At 38.8% G+C, this 20,786-nt stretch overlaps 1 protein-coding gene across 1 annotated transcript in view; it reads right to left on the minus strand.

The window, feature by feature from the left end:
* Nucleotides 1–20,067, minus strand: part of PHEX (phosphate regulating endopeptidase homolog X-linked) — a 98,263-nt gene extending 78,196 nt beyond the window's left edge. The window contains exons 1-3 of the mRNA XM_042036302.1: nt 19,362–20,067; nt 15,121–15,189; nt 13,795–13,956 (exon numbers count right to left, since the gene is read on the minus strand). Of these exons, the coding sequence (XP_041892236.1) occupies nt 13,795–13,956; nt 15,121–15,189; nt 19,362–19,473 (343 nt within the window). The 5' untranslated portion in view covers nt 19,474–20,067. The remainder of the gene's footprint in view (nt 1–13,794; nt 13,957–15,120; nt 15,190–19,361) is intronic.
* Between the last annotated feature and the right edge of the window lie 719 nt (nt 20,068–20,786).

The raw sequence follows: 20,786 nt of genomic DNA on the forward strand, positions 1-20,786 counted from the left end.
GCTCAGTTTTTTCCTTCCCCCTTTCAGGCTCAGTTTAGAGGCATAGAGAGGCACAAAAATTAATTTCTGGGCATAGGCAGCGATATGGGATACACATCATAAGGTCACCCCAAGACACACCTGCATCAAATTGTGTTAAAATCAGACCTGGTGTTTTCCCATCAAACCATCTCATTTTGTGACAGAATGAAGATGTAACACTCCCTTCACTATTGCAGAGAGTGAGGTGGGGTAGATGTTGCCAACTTGCTCAGAATTCTTTTAAGAAGACAATTCTTGGTTCTGATAACATAAAATCCAGTGATCAAACGTGAAAGACTTAGTAAGATGGTTGAATCCTATGGACACTGAAATAGGGGATGCAATCCATGGATGCTCTTTAGGCTATGGAGGCTTCTCAGCCTTAACCTCAAGTTTTCAGAAAGATTTAGAAGCTCAAACCTGGAGCACTGCTCACATCCACATGATTTATACATTAGCTAGTATAAAATCCAAATACAAGATTTAGAAATTTGCTTCTTATTTAGCTCACAAATACATATGGATTTTACATGTCCTTGAGTATCTAAATTCTTAAAGACAAACAGCAAGAAAAGGCAAGAATAGCAACAAAAGGCAAGAAGCACAGCATACTGATCAAAGATATATGTAATCAATTGGTCTGTCTAGAGGTTGCTTATTCATGGAAAGAAAGTCACTACTGTGATTGAAATCAATGTAGGCCCAGCAAGCTCTCTTTAAATAAGCAATATTGGGTCCTGTGAGTCACCTGGCCGCAGCTGCAGGCTCTGACAAACCCAGGCTGCACAGAGCATATCTGTTTGTGTGGGTCGATGCACACTGCTCTCTACAGGGCTGCTTTTGGGAGGGCAGCAGCTCAGTCTCTGCTCTTCCAGGACTCTGCGAGCTGAACAAACCTGCCCCAGGGCCATCCCACACTCTCTGAACAGTGCTTAATCTCCTGACACATGACATGGATTTCAGGCTCTCATCTACAGCAGAGAAATGCCAGCCAGTGACATACAGAAAGCAAATTCAGCCCCTCTGAAAAAATTCACCTGAACTATAGCTGTCTGGGAAAACTGTCTTTCCATCTTGAAAAACTGTAATAGTCTCAGATATTTTCTCTTTTGACACCAAAATGTAAGCAAAATCTATGTGGTCTTTCAAGGGATAGGAAGAGAAAGACCACCAAAGCTCAGTTAATGTTGAGCCTCATAAGATACCACAGATTTGCTGTTTAGTTCCTTACTTTGTCTTTCCAAGCTCCAACTCTCACACCTCACTAAGGGATTGTGTGTATTCATACAAATCCACTGAGAAGTTCAGTCTAATAGGCTTTCCTTAAGCACAGTCTCCTTGAACTTTGACGTAATTAGGCAGATCAGGGCTACCAGCACTTTGACTAAAACAGCTCTCTTAGCACTGAGAAGGACACTGGGCTTGTTCTTGGAGCTTGCTTGCTTTCTTCCGTTTTTTTTTTTAAACTCAGTTTTCTTGTTTCAAATTAAAAGTTCTAATTCCGTAAAGCAATCTTCCATTTTAGGACACCAAATATTTACCTCTACAGAAGAATTTTTAGGAATAAATAGTTTTGATCAGATTAGGAAATACACATCACTCCAACAATATTGAAAAAATACCCTTAAATTAATAGCTCATTTTTCAGCTCTCAAATGAACGATACAGCACCAGACATAGAATAGCAATCTGGCTGCAAAGGTTAAAAAAACCCCACAATCTAAGCTGCTTTCCAGCCATCTATAAAAGCATAGAATTGTTATTAACATTAACCAAAATTTAACAATTTATTGCTGCTACTGAGTTATACCACTGGCCTCCCTGCAAAGCAGAATATCATAACCAAAAATCACCAGGACAAGCAAAGTGAACCAGCATAGCTTAAGCCAGCTGAATATACAGTTTGGATCCCATTTCCTTAGCCAAATATCAAGTACATGTCTGAATGGCTTTTTTAGCAAAATAGCTCTTTTTCAGTTACATTTTTCACTTTCTTCACTTTGAAATTATTTCCAAAGTCATTCTCTTTGGGTTAAAAAAAAGATCTTCGCCTCTATCACTAACCTCAGCACCTCATGGATGCCCAGATGCAAGATTTATGTTTCCCTTCACATAAAACTTAGTTATGGCAAGTGTCAAAACCTACTGGCAGTTCTACTCCACAGTGCTGTAGTAACATAGCTCATCTCATTAAGCAGCCACCACTTGCACAGTCAGAAACTGTCAAAAGGTGTTCACGATATCCTCAACTTCCTGAGGCTGCAAACGACTTCATCATTCACTTTCTTCTACCAAGGAGCTGAGAGTGCAGATGTTCCCATTGCAGTCAAAGTTCTTGGACTTCTGTCACCCCAGGTCAGGCATGTTTGCATCATTGCACGCCCTTACTCTCATATAAAACACAAAGACTCGGCATCACCAGCAAAAAAACACTCCATAGCTGGGAGTGATCTTCACTTGCCTCAACTGGAGATGCTCATATATACAGTCAAGGAAAAAAAGCCACAGCTGGGGGTGGGGAGCTGGGAAGGGAAGGAAGAGAGTTTATATTGAGTTGCCTCTTTTTCAGGGCAAGAGGGCTAAAAAAGGCCAGCTTCCTGTGGTTCACTACCCTCAAGTAAATAGCAATCATCTGCTGTTAAAAGTGAGAGCAAGGCACATTACAAAGGAAGCTTTGCATGTGTGTTTATTTAACTGCATACTATTCTGAAGCTGCTAAGGATAGTCTTGTGGCTAAGTGTTACCTTTAATCTTACTTTCCATTTCCAGCCCTTGTTGATTTTCCAGCTGACTGTCTTGCACAGCTTCACTTTGGTTTTCAACCACCGTATTTTATTTATGGCACCAAGAAATCCTATACCTTTCCTTCTTCTGACTTGGAGTGCATGAAAAAGGATTGTAAAGCAAGATTTGCAGGGAAAAGAAACATGCACACCATTTATTCAGATGAGAAATATTGATTCAATTTATTGGTGTCCTGATCAGATTGTATGTATACTGTACCCTATCAGACAGGTTTATATATATATATTTGTGTTGAACTCCTGAGAAATACTATGTTATTCATGAGGCTTATTTCCTATCCTAGTGAGAAAAATAAAATTTTTCTGTGCACTTTACAACCCTAGATATGGGGAATATATTGTGCTAGTAAAGATGGTAGCATTTTTTCCACTAGTTTTTGTCCTTATCCTTTTAGAAACATTTGCTCTATGTGGAAAATGCAAGCTCAAGTATTTGCATGGTGATATCTGACAACGATCTCAAATATATTATAATGCTTTCTGTCCTGAAGAAAAACAACTCCATGTGCAAATATCCCCCAGGGAATATGCTTGGACTGTAAACAAAACAAAAATTATACAAGAACCCCAAGAGACATCCCATTTCCTGGAAAGCTGTAACCGTGGAGGAGTGAAAAACTAGAAGCAGACAAATAATTCAGCATGAACTCCCAGGGCAATGCTAAAACAGACAGCAGTCTTGCACTGCAAAACCAGAGAAGTATCAAAGTGGGGAGATGATCTTAGTGTGTACACAGGCTGGTGAGACAGACTGGAACACGGCCTGCCCTTCAGCTTTCTGCATTGTAAAAACAATGTTGGACAGTTGGACAGAGGGCAGAAAAATAGCAAAACAATTGGGTTTATTTCCTTTGGAGAGTGTGGCTTGAGAAATAGAAGACAGGGACAAAAAAGCATGCAATGAGGGAACATGATTTTTCTCACAAGAGATGTGAAAGGGTAATGGGATCACAATATCAAAGCACCTTGAGAAAATGCTTGGTGCCAGAGAGGTCTTTAGACTATTGAAAAAAGGCACAAAGAAAGCCAACTGTTGAATGATGAAGACAAATTCAGCAGTGACAGTGATCAACCATTGGAACCAGCAACCAGAGGAGATAGTGGCTTTTCTACCTCTTAATATTTTCAAGACTTCATGCTTTTTTGGGAGATAAACTTTAGCCCAAAGTCAATTATGTTTTATCCCACTGCAAGCTACTGAGCTGCATTAAATGGGTAATGTAATTGTCTGTGACACAAAAAAAGCCATAGGAAATAATCTAATGGTTACTCCTGGAATTGCACTCTATACATTTAGGATACAGATCTCAAAGCACTCTTAGACATGACAGACCAAGGAGACACAGCCATTATCCATTGTTGCAGATAAAGAAAGTGAGCCACAGATTGCTCCTTATCTAATTCATGTCAGAGTCCTACTGGTTGGAATAATGCTCCTTTATGAGTATAAAGCTTGCTGAACTTGATCTGCACACTCAAAGAGCTTGATCCTTTGGAGACAGTGAATGCCCTTCAGTCTCTTTAATTTCAGAGACAGTAGGAGTTGCTTGGCATTGCCCAGATGATGCTCAGCACTAAACTGAAAGCAGCTTGTAATGCATTTTTTTGGGAATCAGACTCAGAAAGCAGTCCAAGGGCCTACATATTCAGCAGGTTTATTTACAAATACCCGATGACAGAGAATTTCTCTTTCAATACTTGAGCAATAAAGACTCTGCTTGTCACCCTCCCCTCACTGTGCACTACAGCTATAAGGACTGAGTTTCTAAACTAATGAGAAGAATAATTAAAAGAGCTGTTCCCATCTCCAGCTATCAGTGACAAGCTTTGTTTCCTCCCTAACTTAGCACTATTATGTGCTACCTCTGTGAAGAGACAAAACCCAAGTTACGTTTTGGAAATTTGCAGAAGATCCTCTGATGCCAGCAACAGGCTCTTGTAAGGATGTTCTGTGAAGAATTACCACTGAAATGTAGAGAAAAACCTTCTCAAACCTTGGTTGGAGTTTAGCAATCAAACCAAACACACAAACATCTGTGCAGAATGTCATTCCCTGATGTCCCTGAACTATAAGATAACTATGATTTATCTAGTCCTCCTTAAGAATTTCTAACCCTTAATTCCCATATTTTCTTCACGCGTAAGAACTATGGCAAAAGAGTTCCTGAAAAGTAACCTCTAAAACCCAAGCATCCAACTGCACTTGTGCCACTGGAGTTGTCTTAGCACTTCAACTATGTCATGAAGGCATTGCCCTCTCTTCAAACTCTCAGCACACTGGATTTAAGAAGTCAAGGTCAGTATGGTTCACAGAGCAAAGATTTGGCCAGGGTGCCAAACAGCACACAAAAAAACTTTAGAGCCACAGTGCTGTTACAGAAATCACAGCTAGACAAATGTACACTCTTAAGTAATGCAAGCTTACACGTTCCAAGAGTGATCATTTCAGAATGGTTTGGGGCCAGCTGACATTCATTTAGAGTATCTGCTTTCCAATTCCTTTTTTTCAGAGCCCAAAGTGAAGGAGAGCTGGCAGTGGTAAGTTTCATTGTGCCTACAAGGGGCACAGTGTTCTACCCCAAAATACAAACACTGGCCACAGCATACAAAATTATACACAAGACTGCTGAGATCACTCTATCAATGGTAACATTCCTGTCTCAATACATGAAAATAAGAATTTATTTAGACTGCAACATTCCAGGTCGCAAAATAGTCAAAGAAGAAAATCTGAAACATATATTTTTATTCTCATCTGTTTGGAAACCTGACTCTTATAGCTGGAATGAAGTATAGAGGGGAGAGTGATGAATATATGATATATACGTGTGTGTGTGTGTATGTTCTAAAAGGAAGTGACAGACTTGACTGACATTTCAAGCTGAACATATTTCTTGGGAACAAGACAAGTATGAAGCCAGGATTATTCTTAGAGTTAAATCTGTTCTCTCAGAGCACTCTTCTGCAAAAGACATGGACATCTGCTGTAGGACACAACATACAATAGTTCAGTACAGCTTTACCCCTCTTAGCAGGTTAATAGCACAGGTCAAACTCCCACATGAATGCACCTGCCCAGCTTCCATTTCAGAATTGTTTTGCATCTGGAAGCCCAGGAAGAAGAGCAAAGCAAGATCTTGCCTGCCTGGAAAATACCACAGAGACAAACCTCAGTGGATGTGCAGATGCCTGCTTACAGTTCTCTTCTGACACCAGTGCAACCCAACCTCAAATTCATTATTTCAAGGCCTCATTAAATTCCTTTATGCCTTTAAAACACAAGTTCTGCTGAGAATATCTCCTGATATGCAACTTTAGTGTACAAAACAACTTATTTCCTCTATTAGCAATTGATAGCAATATTTGGTTTCTGAGGCTTCCCTAAAATATGAGCTAACCTAAATTTATTTATTTTTTGTAAACTACCAGTTCTGCTAATTGCTCTGCAGTGCTTCTTGCTAGTTCAGGTATCTTATGCACAATCTGACATGTGCAGTCTGGAGTCCTCTTCCCCACCAGATACTTTATTAGAAGTGAACTGCAAATTATTGGTTTTTAAATAAAAATTTGTTTCCAGACATCCAAAATAAGAAAATACACAGTCTAAAAGATAACATTTTTGCTCCCTCACAAATAAACAAAAAAAAAAAAAGAAATGAAACATTTTCTCACCACCATAAATAAATTAAATAATTTTTTAATTGTTACTGACATTAAGGCTCTTCTTCATTTTCTTTGTCCCTTGGTGGCTGTAAACAATTCTCAATTTCAGAGCACAGGAAGGGAAGCAGTCCAAGCCTAATGCAGTGCAAAATATCTGTCACTGTATTTTATAAATACCTATTTTGTGTTTCTGATGAATTATAGTCCAGCTTTCTCTACTGTTTGCTAAATACATATATGGGAAATCAAACTAGCATCAAAGGCTTGCAAAAATATTTCTCTATATGCTTAAAACTATTCTTGCCTAATTAAAGCAAGTGTCTAAAGCAAAATAAAACAGCAAATCAATACACCTTTCTGGTGCTTATAATGGACCTTTTAAATTATTTCAAAGCATATTTTATTTCCACTTTCATATCTGCTGTGTTGTATGTTCCCACTTCTTTGGAAGGCACAACCACCCAGAATGTCAATGGATAGGGCCATTAGTCACTTTTGGAAGGACTTGTGTTGGCTTACATGGCCTCAGAGATGCCTTAGATATGAAATATAATAGTTTCCATATTTTCAAACCAGCAACTTGTTGTTGTTTTTGGGGGGTTTTTTTGGTTTTTTTTAATAAAACCACCAGTGTATTCTGCAGCTCCATGAGTTCATTCCTCAGAATGGTCTTTGTGGAGCTGATGCCTTAATCTAGGCCTACCTTGTTTTGATAAACTGTGTCTCACTCCTCCCCTTGTTTTATTTTGTGAGCTGGGGGGAGAGGACGGGTTGGTAGTTGGTTGGTTTGGTGGGGCGGAATTTGGTTTGTTCACTTTTTTGTGGTTTTTTTAAGGTATTTAATCATGATCAAGACACCAGTTATCAATTCAGGAAACTATGTTTTGTATTTGATAAAATTAATGTCCATCAACCAATTTCTTGATGGCAGCATTCATGTCACCATGGATGGAACAGTGACTCTTGAAAATAACAGCCCCATATTATTAATTCTTCTGATATTCCAACAGAATGTTTAAATCATTATAAATTAATTTTGCACTCACGAGGATCTAATTAATATGTATTTCCACAGGAATTCATGAAGATCTAGTAATTAATCAATTCATATAAGTTCTAGTTCCCAAGGAGTTTAAATCAAGTAAATCAAGCAAGTATTCCCAAACACCAACTTCATTAAAGGTTGCTGTATTTAGAAAAATAAACCAAACTAATATACTGACATTCTAGGGTTCCCCCTTGCCACTTGAAAAGAAATTCCTCAATTCTTTCCTTGAATATCCATTCTAGCAATATGGAATTTCTCATGGAAATAGCATTCACAAAGTTGTGCTTACATAAATGGTTCCTAATGCTGTTCAGTGCCCTAATACACAGCACATTTCCTAAACAGAAATATTGTTTGTTTACAGTTTCAGCATTTTGTAAATTCTCTGAGTTTGTATATCAAAAGATAAGCCCATCATGTGAGTTCCTCCAAAAAGTCAACATAACTGTACACAAACTGTGACCAAACCAAAAATCATTTTATGGGGATATGAGAGCCTGTGTTGATAAATTTAATTTCAATAATAAATCTTACTCTTTTGAGTAGAATTGCCCTCTTCCCTGCCCTGCCCCTCTGGCCTCCCAGTATTATGCTGCAGAGGATAACACATGTCATTTTAATGTTAAGCAGAAGAGTTTAAACCACATTTAAACCAGAAGACTGCAAATTTCCCAATCATTACAATATAGGTGGAGGTCTACACTCTACACTAAATGGCAGCATTACATTGACTTCAATACAATAATACTTTTAACTTGTACTTGTGGAATTCTTTTTTTTTCCAAAAAAAGGAATCAGATGTCATGGATTGCTGTGCCTTCCAAGGTATGAATCCTCATTCTGTAAAACTACCCACCCAAACACAGCCAAACATTTTTAAATTCAGTATCTGCAAGTATGGATCATACAAACCCCAGATTCACTGTAAATTTAGGGGAAATACGTGCCACATGTGGAACAGAAGCGAGCAGGATGCCCCACTTTGGTTCCAGCTGAGGGCTCAGAGGAGGATGCCATTCTAGTCTCCAAACCAGGGAGATGCTGTGGGAATCCTGTGGCTCAGTTACTGTGCTGCCTTTAAACCTCATTTAGGAGTCAAAATTATCTCCTCTCAGTACTCATGGTTTTCCAAAATCACTCATTACAAACGCAACTTTCATTCTGAGCAGCCACAAAGCCTGGAAGAAGTCCTGGCTTCTCCACTTTTGACTTAGGTATTTCATTTTACCAAAAAGCTATTAAATTCTTGCCCAGAGAGATTTACCTGACTTGTGCCACTTATGTTTTTTCTTACATTCAGATAAATAAGCCACTATAGGAAATATCTGGACCACTCAAAACGAATGTCTTTACCATTGAAAAGAGATCCATTTATTGCAGAAAAGACCAAGCAAAACAGCATTAAGTGCTATTGCTTTTTTCTGCTTTCTTGTTATTCAAGAGCAGCTATCCAGCAATATATTGGAGGAAAAACCATAAATATCCTCTTTTATTTTAATTATTGCTGGTATTCTCCCTCTTACTTGGGACAGCTCTCAAATAGCTCAAATACCTTTGAGGGGAAACAAATCACAAGAGACAGGTCAGCTAATACAGACACCTGGGGATGAGTGTCAGCAGCTGCATTACAGATTTCACGGGACACATCCAAACTATCCCAGTGATCCCAACGGAGCACCAGTTGAATGGTGCCCTAAAATAGCCCTGTGGCACAGGGTCTTCTGTGCAGGACAGCAACCATTCAACAGCAACAACAACTGCTCCAACTCCTGGGATCAGTCTGAAAGGCTATCCTATAGTCAAACAGTATAAATTTCCAAAGAGATATTTTTACTTACTGGTTTTACTTATAAAAAATTTATTTTCCAAAGGAAATCATTGCAGATTATCTTGGGAAAAGTTGCCTACGCTGCCAAGATATTTTGTTTGCTGTCTGTCTCATGTTCTTTAGAAACCCACACACCATATCCTCCTAAAAGGCCTCCATTTCTGTCTGTTTACCGCATTGGAAATTCCTCATTTTAAACTGAGTGACATCCAGAAAACAGCCACACTACAAAGCTTAGCACAGTAAATCAGCCTGAAGTAGGTGTCTCACTGGGCCAGGAACAGTAGGGAGACTTCATTTGTAAACTGGTTTCCACAGTCATAAATTAACTTTAAAAGGCCTGGAAGACATGTTCACAAATGAGTCACATAATTTAAATCGGCTCCTTTGCAGTGCTGAGATTTAGGAATGTTTGTGGAGTTTTGTTTTGTTGTTTTTATTTTAATTTATTGCTTCCTGCATGGTCACTCAGAGAAAGGAAAAAATAAGCCAGCTGTACACTATTGTACTTCAGACCTCAGAGAAAGGAAAAGAAGCTTCTGGGTTCACAACCAACATTCACCACAGGCAATAAGCACTGAATTACGTGCCTCCGACTTCCAGCTCTGAACTGTTCACAAAAAGCCACTTGCTTTCCAGTGGTAAGACAAAAGCGCTCCTAAAGCCTTAATGGAGGTCATCAAATCAGAATGGAAACATTCATCAGGAACACAAATAGCTTTGCAGGAAATATTATGGTAAGTGGAAAAACATTTAGTAACTCAGAGTCACTGCTGTCTTGACCTGACAAAAGGCTGAAGCTGTTGCAGTTTGAAATAGCTTTTGTTCATGTTACACAGGCCACAGCCAAACGATTCTTTCCATTTTGAAGGACTCCAAGAGCTTCCTCATCAGAGGCCTATTGGGCACTGGGAGTGTTTGTTCTTAACCAACATGAGGTACTTTTTAACATGCCTGTGGTGTAGCTGAAAAGGAAAGGCTGGCTTCAAGGCAGGGACAGTCTGGTCCAGCCAGGAATGGTTAACAGGAAGTAGTTGTACCTCAGTCCTCTTCAAAATAGTTCTATAAGGAGCAGTTCTATAAGAAATTTTAACCTAAATATTACATGTCCCTTACCTGGATTTGGGTCACAACCCAAACCACAAGCCTCTGCTTTTGAGATATTTTTGTCTCTCTACAATTATCTTCTTTACATTCCTCCATGATGCCTGAAATCCTGCTGCAGGTCACATCCAAGGAAAGACCTACCACTACTTTTTCTAGGCTAGAACTTTATTTATTTTGTATAGCCAGGAGATCAAAATGAGTTGCATATGTGGTTTGTGGATTCCTCTGAGTGCAGAAAAATACCCAAGTGACCCTCAAACAACATATGGAAAAGAAATTAAAGGGGAAATGATGATATGATTAGCATCTTAAGACAGCTAGAGAAACCCATGGGAGCATTATATATATACTCCTACCCCATTATAAACCCAAATCTTAAAACAAAAAGTATTTTTAATGATCACATTATGTTTTGCAGATCTAGAAGAACCCCAAAATTAATGTTTCTAATCCTGATCCTTCAATCAACCAGAGACACACAGACAAAAAAAAAAAATCTACCACCCAGTAGTTCTTAGCTATTTTCCACCGACCTACTACCATTTCCTCTCTTTGGAATTCCCTATTAATGCACCAAAACCTTCACTGATACAGAAAATGTTCTACTCTTTTGAAGCTTACACCTGCAAAGTCATTTGGTCTTGTGAGTCTGTAACTTCAAAAAACCCCCAAAGACACACACACACAAAAAAAAAACCAAACACAAAAAAAGAAAATTAAATGAAACCCCAAAACACGCACAACACACACACACAAAAACAAAAACCAAACCAAACAAAAAAACCCCCCACCAAACAAATAACCTACAAACAAACCAAAACACCAAACCCAAAAGAAATAGAAAAAAAAGCTTTGTTCTCAAACCCACTGATACCTAATGGAGGGCTCAGTACGTTACACAGCTACAACTACCTTTCTTTGGTAAGGCAAAATTAGTTCTTACACTTACTACCTATTATCCACTGGAAGATTTTCTTCTGCAGCAGTTGCTGCTGAACAAAAAAAATTAAGCTTCCAGAATATTGAAGATACACTTGTGCAACCTGTGTAATAGGTCTTTGCCCAAAATCCCTTTCTCAGGAAGAGGAGCAGGCTCAGGAACATTCAGGGACCAGAAGACAGATTAGATGTTCAAATAGTTTATTTTCAGTAACATAATTTTTTAATATTTATCCTGAATAAATGTTTCCATCTATACTACACCATCAAAGAAAATCAAATATGAAAAATATGTCTTTCTGGCCAAGCCATGTTATCACTTTAAGATTAATAGTTTTCTTTAACATGATAAGTATTTCAGAACGTAGCCAGGTCTCTAAAGACAGAGGCCTTTTTAATCTACCAAATGTCAAACAGGGACATTTACCATGTGGTACAAAGTTCTACCAAGAGTTCTTCAGGAAGGAGAGATTAAATTTGCCTCCAAGGTCTATTCAGCCCTATAACTATTTCTCTATGCAGGAATTCTTCCTCTTGCTAAAACTTCTGCTAGCAAAGTTGTGGTCATACACAAATTAATAACTCAGTGTTAAGCTAATTTACTGAAATAACTCAAGAGAAAACACAAATATACCTCGAGGCTGAAATTATGCTTGTTATTTCAGCTACCAACATTTTCCTTTTTCCTTTCTTAAATTACAAAGAATATATTTTGGAAAGTTTATTAAGTAAAAAGTTAAGGAGGAGATGGCAAATGTTATATTAAAAACACTTCTGTACACCAACCAGCATTTCACATCTTCGTCCCTGTCCATGCCAAGGGCCTCCTATTAAAAATAATTTTGTATAAATTTCCTTTATTTGATATGGAGTTTCCATTAAGCAAATACTTCTCACTTGGATGTTTCTTTCTTTGTCTTGTGTTTTTCTAGCTATGGATTAGCAAATTCTAAAGGGACTGCAGAAAGAAAATCAAATAAAAACCTGGCTTAGCATGATGTCCTTGATTAGGACCTGTAAAAAGAGGAAATTAAGGATGGCAGTTACAGCTTGCTACTCTATACTCAATTAGGATTAGCCTCTTTGTGGCTATGGTTCATGCAGGATGTGCAGTTATCTAATACAGCCCAATTCTGGCAGCAGAACAACTAGAACGCAAAGCATAACTTAAAACAGACTCTGGAAATACTTTTTTTTCTTTTCATTGTGGCATCTTCAGCAGATTTTAAACAGAAGTCTTGAGATCATATCCTGTGTTGAAAATCAAAACTCATATTCTGAGCCCAAATGCAGCTTTTAAAGTACTTAATTATGTGAAAATTTAATACAATAAGACTGAAGAAAGTAAGTGGAGAAGGGCTTTGGTACCTACACAAAATCCAAAGAAAAATAAGTGCTATATTTAAGCATTAAATCCTAAAACTGACCTCTGTTCTGTGGTGAGCTCAAACCAGGCTCTTATGTCAATTATTATGTCAATTATGTGCTCAAGGTGGGCAAAGCTCAAGCACACCACCACCAATATTAAATCTTGCATGTCTCCCTTTTTTTGAATAACTCACTTCTAGCCAAGACTATAAGAATCTGGCAGGATTTTCCTACCTAACAATAATCATCACCCTTTCTCCCCAGCTGGTCTGCAGGGCTTCCTGGTGAGGTGGCCACGCTGCAGAGTATAGCCCTAAGTCAAGTCACATGCAGATTAAAATACCCCTCTTCCTACACATTTCCACCCTGGGGCTATTTTTTCCTCCAGAAACACATTTTTAAGCAACTTTCTGTTTCACTGATGATAGATCAGGTACTTCAGTGGCAGCCTGAACAGCAGTGGGAAGGAAACCCACTACCCAAACAAACCTCCGTCTCTGGAAGCTTGTGAATTGCCTCTGCCAAGGGCTAGGTGACTGTACTGGAAAATATCACTCTGGTTTGACTTTATTACATTATTTCATGCTGTTGGCTGACTGTTAGAGACAGCCTGCTGCACTGGACTGATGATTGTCTGATTTTGGGACATTCTTACACGTGTGTGCTCTACTCCTGCACTCTGGTCTAGCCATCACCTGCAAGGGGGAAAGAGTTAAATCCCCTCATCTTTTTCTTTTTGTTATTAACAGGATCATTTCATCCCTCCATTCTTAACTGATAGAATTTCCAGCAGTTCTGTTCTTCCTCCCAAATTCTCTTTATGTTAAATTCAGTATCTCTCAATGTGATTTTCAATAAAAACAAGAAAAATATACTTTTGAAAGAGAACATCAAGTCGGGCTGTTGGATGTTATCCAGTGATCAGAACTGTGGAGACGTCTGGTCATTTCAAGCCCAGCCAATTAACAAGCTACAGTGACAAGCCAACCAAATACTTTTCAAAATGATATATTTACCCTTTAGTTTGAGGTCCACATTGTGTCGCAGCCAGGGATAAACACCATAGTTGGACATATCTTCAGGAATAGGGTTTTGATATATCCAGCCATCACATGCAAATCGATAGAAGTTCTCACACGGATCTATGGATTGATTTATCTTGCTCAGGATGCCAGCAGCTGTAAAAAAGACACCACATAGATTTTGTGGAACACTTTTTCCTAAACAGAGAATTACACAAGGCTACAGTCCAGAAATGATGATTAATGAAAAACAAACAAACAAACAAAAATGACGAAATATCTGCAGTGAATCTTCTTGAGTGCCATACAGCAATGATGGCTGAACTTAGCAGTACATGAACATGAACTGCTAGAGCGAGACACCTGAAGACAGGCTCTCCATTGTTGCCATCATAGAATTGCCTGAGGAATTTAGTAGCAATACATATTAAGTAGATTGTGATTAACGTTTCAGTAACTATGAACTGCTTACCTCTAGCTGAATACTGCATAAGAAAACAAACCAAATTCTGATCTACCATTCATTGGAAAAGATAACTGTAGTATTTTCAGCTCCATTTCGTGACTGCTTCCCTACCAGTTACTATTGCAGGTGAAAGAGAGGCAGTAAGAAAGACATCAGCCTGACAAGCCCAAGAGCCAGTAGCTTTGAGTACCTAATGATAAAATCATAGAATAGTTTGGGTTGGAAGGACTCCTTAGAGGTCACCTAGTCCAATGTTCTGCAATAATCAGGGACATCTTCAACTAGACCAGGTTGCTCAGAGTCCCATCCAGCCTGACCTTGAACACCTCCAGAATGGGGCATCCACAACTTCTCTGGGTGACCTATGCCAGTGTTTTACCACCCTCACCATAAAAATTTTCTTCTATGTAACTAGTCTGAATCTACCCTCTTTCAACTTAAAACCATATAAAGTCTGTGCCAGATCTGGTACAAAAGCATCTCTGTGCTGAACAATTCACTTGCTAGTTGTCTGATTACTGGAAAGGAAGCAACAAAATATACCTGAAGGTCCAGTCACTCAACATTTTTTTTCATATTTAAAAAAAAAAAAAAATAACTCCTATGGGAAACTTTGAGTCAACCTAGTTAGACTAGCTAGACCAAATTAAAACATGAATTTTAATTGCACAAAATAAACAAAACAGAAGCAACTTGAACAGTGACTTTTTAAAAAGTTTGGAGTTGTTGTTCTTTCTCCCTCATTAATTAAGCTTTCAGAGTAAAATGTATAATGGGAAAAAATTAAAGGGTATAAATATCTCATTAACATACTATAATCATGATATGATTGAGAGGATAAAATTGCTGCTTACCAGCTTCAATGCATTCTGCAGTCAAACAGTACTGTTGCTTCGGATGAAACTTTATAAGACCTTGGCTAACTGCAAAATGGAAAACCATAATGAGATAATTTGCAATGAATTTTGACAACTGCAGCCAAATGTTGTGTTCTTGATCATTCCAATATCAGTGCAGCCTCTGGTCCCAGTGCCTCTCTGACTGCACTGATTTAGAGCACTTAGAATGTACATTAAGTAAATATTTAGAATGTATATTAAATAAATACTGCAGCTTGTACAAATAATTTTCCCCTCCTGATCCCGCTTTCTCCTTCCCCCCTCTTTGCTCACAGGCAGCACAAAGCAAGGGTCTCTGCACAGTGCCTGGAGTAGCATCACTTCAGCCCTACTCACTGACAGTGAACACCACCACAATGCAAACAATTCAGCACTGTTAGCATCCTCCAGAGCTTGGAAACACAGGAGAATAGAATGGCTTGGGTCAGAAGGGACCTTAAAGATCCTCCAATTCCAGTGCTCTGCCATGGGCAGGGACCTTACACTAGACCATGGTTGGAAATGCAACACAGAGCAGTCTCCCCACCCTCTGCAGGGTTTCCACAGCTCCCCTGAGCTGTGAGGCTCACACTGCTCTGCAGCAGCACTGCACTGCCCAGCACAACCCAGCACCAACAGGACACTTCCAGGGTCTCCTTATTCCAGCCCGGAATAAAGCAGATTGTAATGGGCACAAGGATAGCTGTGCTTTATAAGGCACAACCCAGTTTCTGTCTGAACTGTCTCCCAAAAGTATTGTAATTGCATTTGCTTCCAAAAACCTTGCTGAGAAGAACTATGAAATTGTCAGTTAATTTTGCTCAGCTTTTAAAAATGTGTATTACAACTGCCACTGAAATTTAAGCACAGGAATTGCTAATGTCAGACACTGCTCTCAGGCAGCAAATATGCAGATAATTGATACTTGGGACTAGGGAGGGAGAATCCCAAGGGGTAGGTGAAATAGGACTCACTAGATGTGTTCAGTAGGCATAAAAAATGTCTCATTATATCCATTATCTTAAAACAGTCCATAGCAAAAAATAAAAAAAGCAAATAACACTGAACAAAAAAACCCAATGATGGAATATATTATGGTACCATAGCTTTAACTGTGCTGATAGTTATAAAGCAATTTCTGCTATAGTTATACATTGTTCAAGAGTGATAGAAAAATGCAAAAGGGCACTTCAGCCCCGGAAAATTTTTTTTATACAAAGTCCTAAACTAGAATTGAATATAAAGCTGTTTCATCTCTTCCAATCTCACAGTTTTAATGACAATTAATGACAGAAGCAGCTGGATTTCAATCAAAGGTTCTCAGAAAATGGGAATGTGAAACTATTTCTGGACAGCTTTTCCAAAGCTTGCATTGGCTCAGTGAAACACAACACCTCAACCACCTTTGTAAATTAGCCAAGAAATACATAAGATTTTGAAGTATACAAAGGTTGTAATTGAAATATTGAAGAACAGTATAATGTAGAGAAGTGGAGATCTCCAGAATATGATTTTGAGCCACTACAAATAGGAACTACAAATAATGGATAATGTTCCTTTTAATTAAGTGTTGCACCCCTCCCAACTCACCTTCTTCCCTGATTAGAATTTAGCCTTTTAGAATCCATCCAGATCTTGAATGCTTGCTGGACTTTTTTTCTTAATAAAGCAGAGACAGGAGGGAAAAGCCCAGACATAATTTCATTCTTAATCTGAAGTAGCCCTTGTGTTTTTGATACTTATAAACAAAAGCAAAATCCCATTTCACTGGGAAACGTACAACTTTATCATTAGAACAAATTTTTTAAAAAAATCTTTGGCAGTAACATTTCCCTTTTAAGTAACAGCTAATTTTGACAGGAAAAAAAACTTTGCATAGTTTTGTTCTCTTGCCTTTTTATTGTTAAGAGAACTAATCATTACATTATTACTTAGTCATGGTTATAACCCTCAGTGTCCTACTTGTTCCTTTATAAGCCTGTTTCCAGATTATTAAGCAAATACACACCACAATTAAGTCTTAAAAAAATAAATCTATAAGGGAAAAAGCATACAAATGTAGAGATGCAAGTAATGTGAACATTCCTGTGATGTAAGAAGCCCAAAAGGACTACCAAATCAGGAGGGGAGGCTCTCAAATAGAGATTCAAAGCTGCCTGACTCCTCACCCAATGGAACTGGACAGCAATGGGCTTCCTCCAAGGAGGAGGTGGCTCCTGCCCTGTCACAGCCCTCACTCCTACCAGAGCATCACAGGCAGGACTCCAGTAATGCTGAGCCACTGCCCTGGTAGCTCCCCACTGGAGTCACAGTGTGGTCACAGCCAGCAGGAGCAAGGAACAGTAAATAACAATACCCGATTCTCCCACATCCTCATTAGACTTTGTAGGAACTAGGAGAAGAAGAAAGCAGGAGAAAGCTGCATTTCACTCCTCAGGCTGGAAAATTGATTTCAGGTGTACCAGAAACAGCAAGTTTTGCAGAGTAAATGAAAACTGAATAAAAAAAGAACATCTTGAGGTGCCTGAAATGTTTCACATGGACAGAAATAATAATGTCCATTTCTACAGTTTAATAAAACTAAAAAGTAGTTAAGCTCAAACTTACAAACAAAACAATATCACAATGAAACATGGAAACATCTAGTTGAAAAAATGTTAAACCAAAACAATTTAACTTCTTTTTCCTTTGTTCTTTAGGTTGAAAATTTCTGACAATTTTCAAACAAATCCTAAAAGCATTTTGGTTGACCCAAGGTCAGCATTTTTATTTTCTTAGCAGTTATGCCAATGAAAATTTTGACACTGAGTCCCTGGCTACAGAACATGCCACAGGCACACTTGGAAAAGTATCTGCAAGAATTAATATATTTGCTTGAATTTTTACACCTGGCCTATGGATAAAGCAGCTCTGTCTCTGAGAAGCTGTGGTGGTAAATGTCTATTGCTTTTATTGCTCTAAGCAATAAACAAACAAATAAACAAATCTAGTGCAGGCACAAAGAAATAAGGTCTCTCCATTATTACTCCCTGGTGTTTATACTGCTTTATTTAAGTGAAAAACTTTTTTTTTTCCATCTAGAAATTTGAAGATTCAAACTTGCTCATGGTTATAAAAAGTTTTGTTGACTTGAATGGGATCACTAACACAGAAGTTATTTGCCTGCAAATGTTGCAGAATTTGCTCTAGAGCAGAAAAAGTCTAACCAAGAGTGAGCCTGGTGCTTTAAATATTCTGTAGAAAACCTGACATTGTTTTCTTAGTTGTGACTATAAACAAAGCAGACCTTTCAAACAAGATCACAAGATCATAAAGGATTGGAGGAAAGCAAAGATATGCTTAGAGGCAAGGTTTCCACCAATCTAGAGAAATCTGCGTTGGTCGAAAGAAATGAAAAGTTCGGCTGAATTATTCCAAAAGAGGATCCAGCTCTGCAAAGTTCTTACAGGATACAACACATCTTCCTCTTTACTTGGAGTTTCCAGGCATATTTATACTTCTACACGTCATTTCAGAAGTGTAGGCATATGCTTTCAACTGATAGTCTAACAAAACCAATCTACAGGTAATTTCACATTTGGGAGAAGAAAAACAAAATTCCTTCTCTGTTGGATCTAGTTACAGCTTATATACCTGATCAAAATATTTCAATTTCATCCTAAATGCACTCTTTATGTCTTTTGCAAAGGCAACTTTGCAATTCATCATAGAAGAACAAAAAGATCTAAAAAATGTGCATGCATATGCACTATTGACGTTTCTACAGGAATTTTAGTCAAGCCCTAAATGAAAACCAAATGAAGGAAAACCCAAAAGATTCCATAAAATGCGTGCACTACACAGATTCATTTTCAGGGAACAGAGAATATTACTCCACATCGGTCACAACCGGTGAATCTGTAATCAGCATAATCTCACCTGTTTCTCTCCATCCTGTGAAAGAACCCAGTTCTGGTCAGAACACATTCAACTGACTATCCAAATTTAAATTCAGCATTCAAAAAGTTACATGAGATCATATTGCATCTCCCAGCTCTAGCATTCCCGCAACAAGAACTCCTTTACTGACACATATCCCTTTCAGGATAAATATAAAATGGGGGGAAAGAAAAGAAACTGAGGTTTTCACCAAAAGATGTCGTGAAGCACAAACAGCGGCACCCAGCAGACAGGCTGGGGAGGGTTGTGCTCAGGTTAGTGTCAACGCTTTCACTTACCCAAGAAAAGCGCGGTGCCAAGAACAACAGTGCCACTCACAAAGACACCGAGGGCGATCCGAGTGGCTTTGCTGGCTGCTCCCCTGGCCTCGGGGACTGTCTCTCCTTCCATCGGGATAGCTTGGGACGTGCTTGCTCTCGCAGAAGTATGGTTTTCCCCTGCTGCTGTCGTGTCAGTGTTTCAACTGTTCACAAACTGTGCCCATGAGCTCTCCTCCTCCTCCTCTCTCCTATTTAAAACTCCAGGTTTCTGTCATGAACCATTTCCTAGGCACTTCCTGCTCTCTCCCTCTCAAAGCAAAATCACATGTAAAATAGTAGCTGTCTCCTACGTTTTCCTCTGCCCAGGAGGAGGAAAGGCAAGCGGTGGCCACAGTTCGTGCAGCCCTTGCTGCCTGTAGAGCCTCTATGAGCCAATCACTCAGCAGTCCCCCTTATCAGGGGTTCTGAACACGAGCATTTCACAATGTCACTGAACAGATGTTTTAACTATTCAAAGAGCTGCAAACCCTTTCCAATCAAAGCAGGATTGCTGACAACTTCTACAAACACAAGTCTGATGGAAGGTTTTCTTTTTTTCTCCTTGCACTTATTTAAAAAGACTAATTATCTGCTGACTAAAGTTTTCTCCTTTTAAACCATTGCTGCTGCATCATTTGGCTTCACCAGAAGAGGTACCCACTCAGCAGACAAATCCCTTTTTAAAGCTTCCTAAGAACTCTCAGACTATCATGTAGCATTTTATTTTGGGAATTTGGTATGTGACACTGTGTGCCAAAAATCACAGTCAAGCAGCACAAAGCAATAATCAGCACAACCTACAGAATAGTCCTGCTCTAAAAGCTAGGTCTGCTTTTTTCCAGGCAAGATATTTCAGTCCTTGCTGATACAAAATACATTTTAAGAGATGATCCTATTCTTCCAAGTCAAGTACTCCTATAAGCTTAGTGGAAAAGTATCTATTTGGCACTTTAAGACAGTGGGGAATTTAAAAAAAAGTCTTATTTAGATAGATTTCTCAGTGGAGTAGACTTGATAGTCCCCTCTCCATGTACCAAACTTTCCCCATTTGTTAAGTAACAAAATTAGTCATTTCAAGGTGAATTCTCTGAGCTGAGTGTGACATTCCGCCCTCTGAGGAGCCCTTGCTTTCTCCAGAGCTGGACTCTCATACAAAACAAAAGGATGCAGGGAGTGGCAGCACCATGCTCATGGTCTCAACAACAGTTTAGGTGCCTGAGTTACTTACTTTTATGGGGACTTATCTCAGCCCCCAACCACACACAAAAAGCTGCACAAGTAGAGACAAGAAAGACATACATATGTCACAAAACGTGTGTGATGGCAGTTATCAGTTTGGAGACTGAATGCTTTTTCCATGTGAACACCTCCAACCAAGTTATCCTGGATGTCACATGGACATAA

The sequence above is a fragment of the Corvus kubaryi genome, unplaced genomic scaffold (genome assembly GCF_017639235.1).
Source record: "Corvus kubaryi isolate FWS band 111438036 unplaced genomic scaffold, C.kubaryi_AGA036_p1.0 133, whole genome shotgun sequence".
Lineage (NCBI taxonomy): Eukaryota > Metazoa > Chordata > Aves > Passeriformes > Corvidae > Corvus > Corvus kubaryi.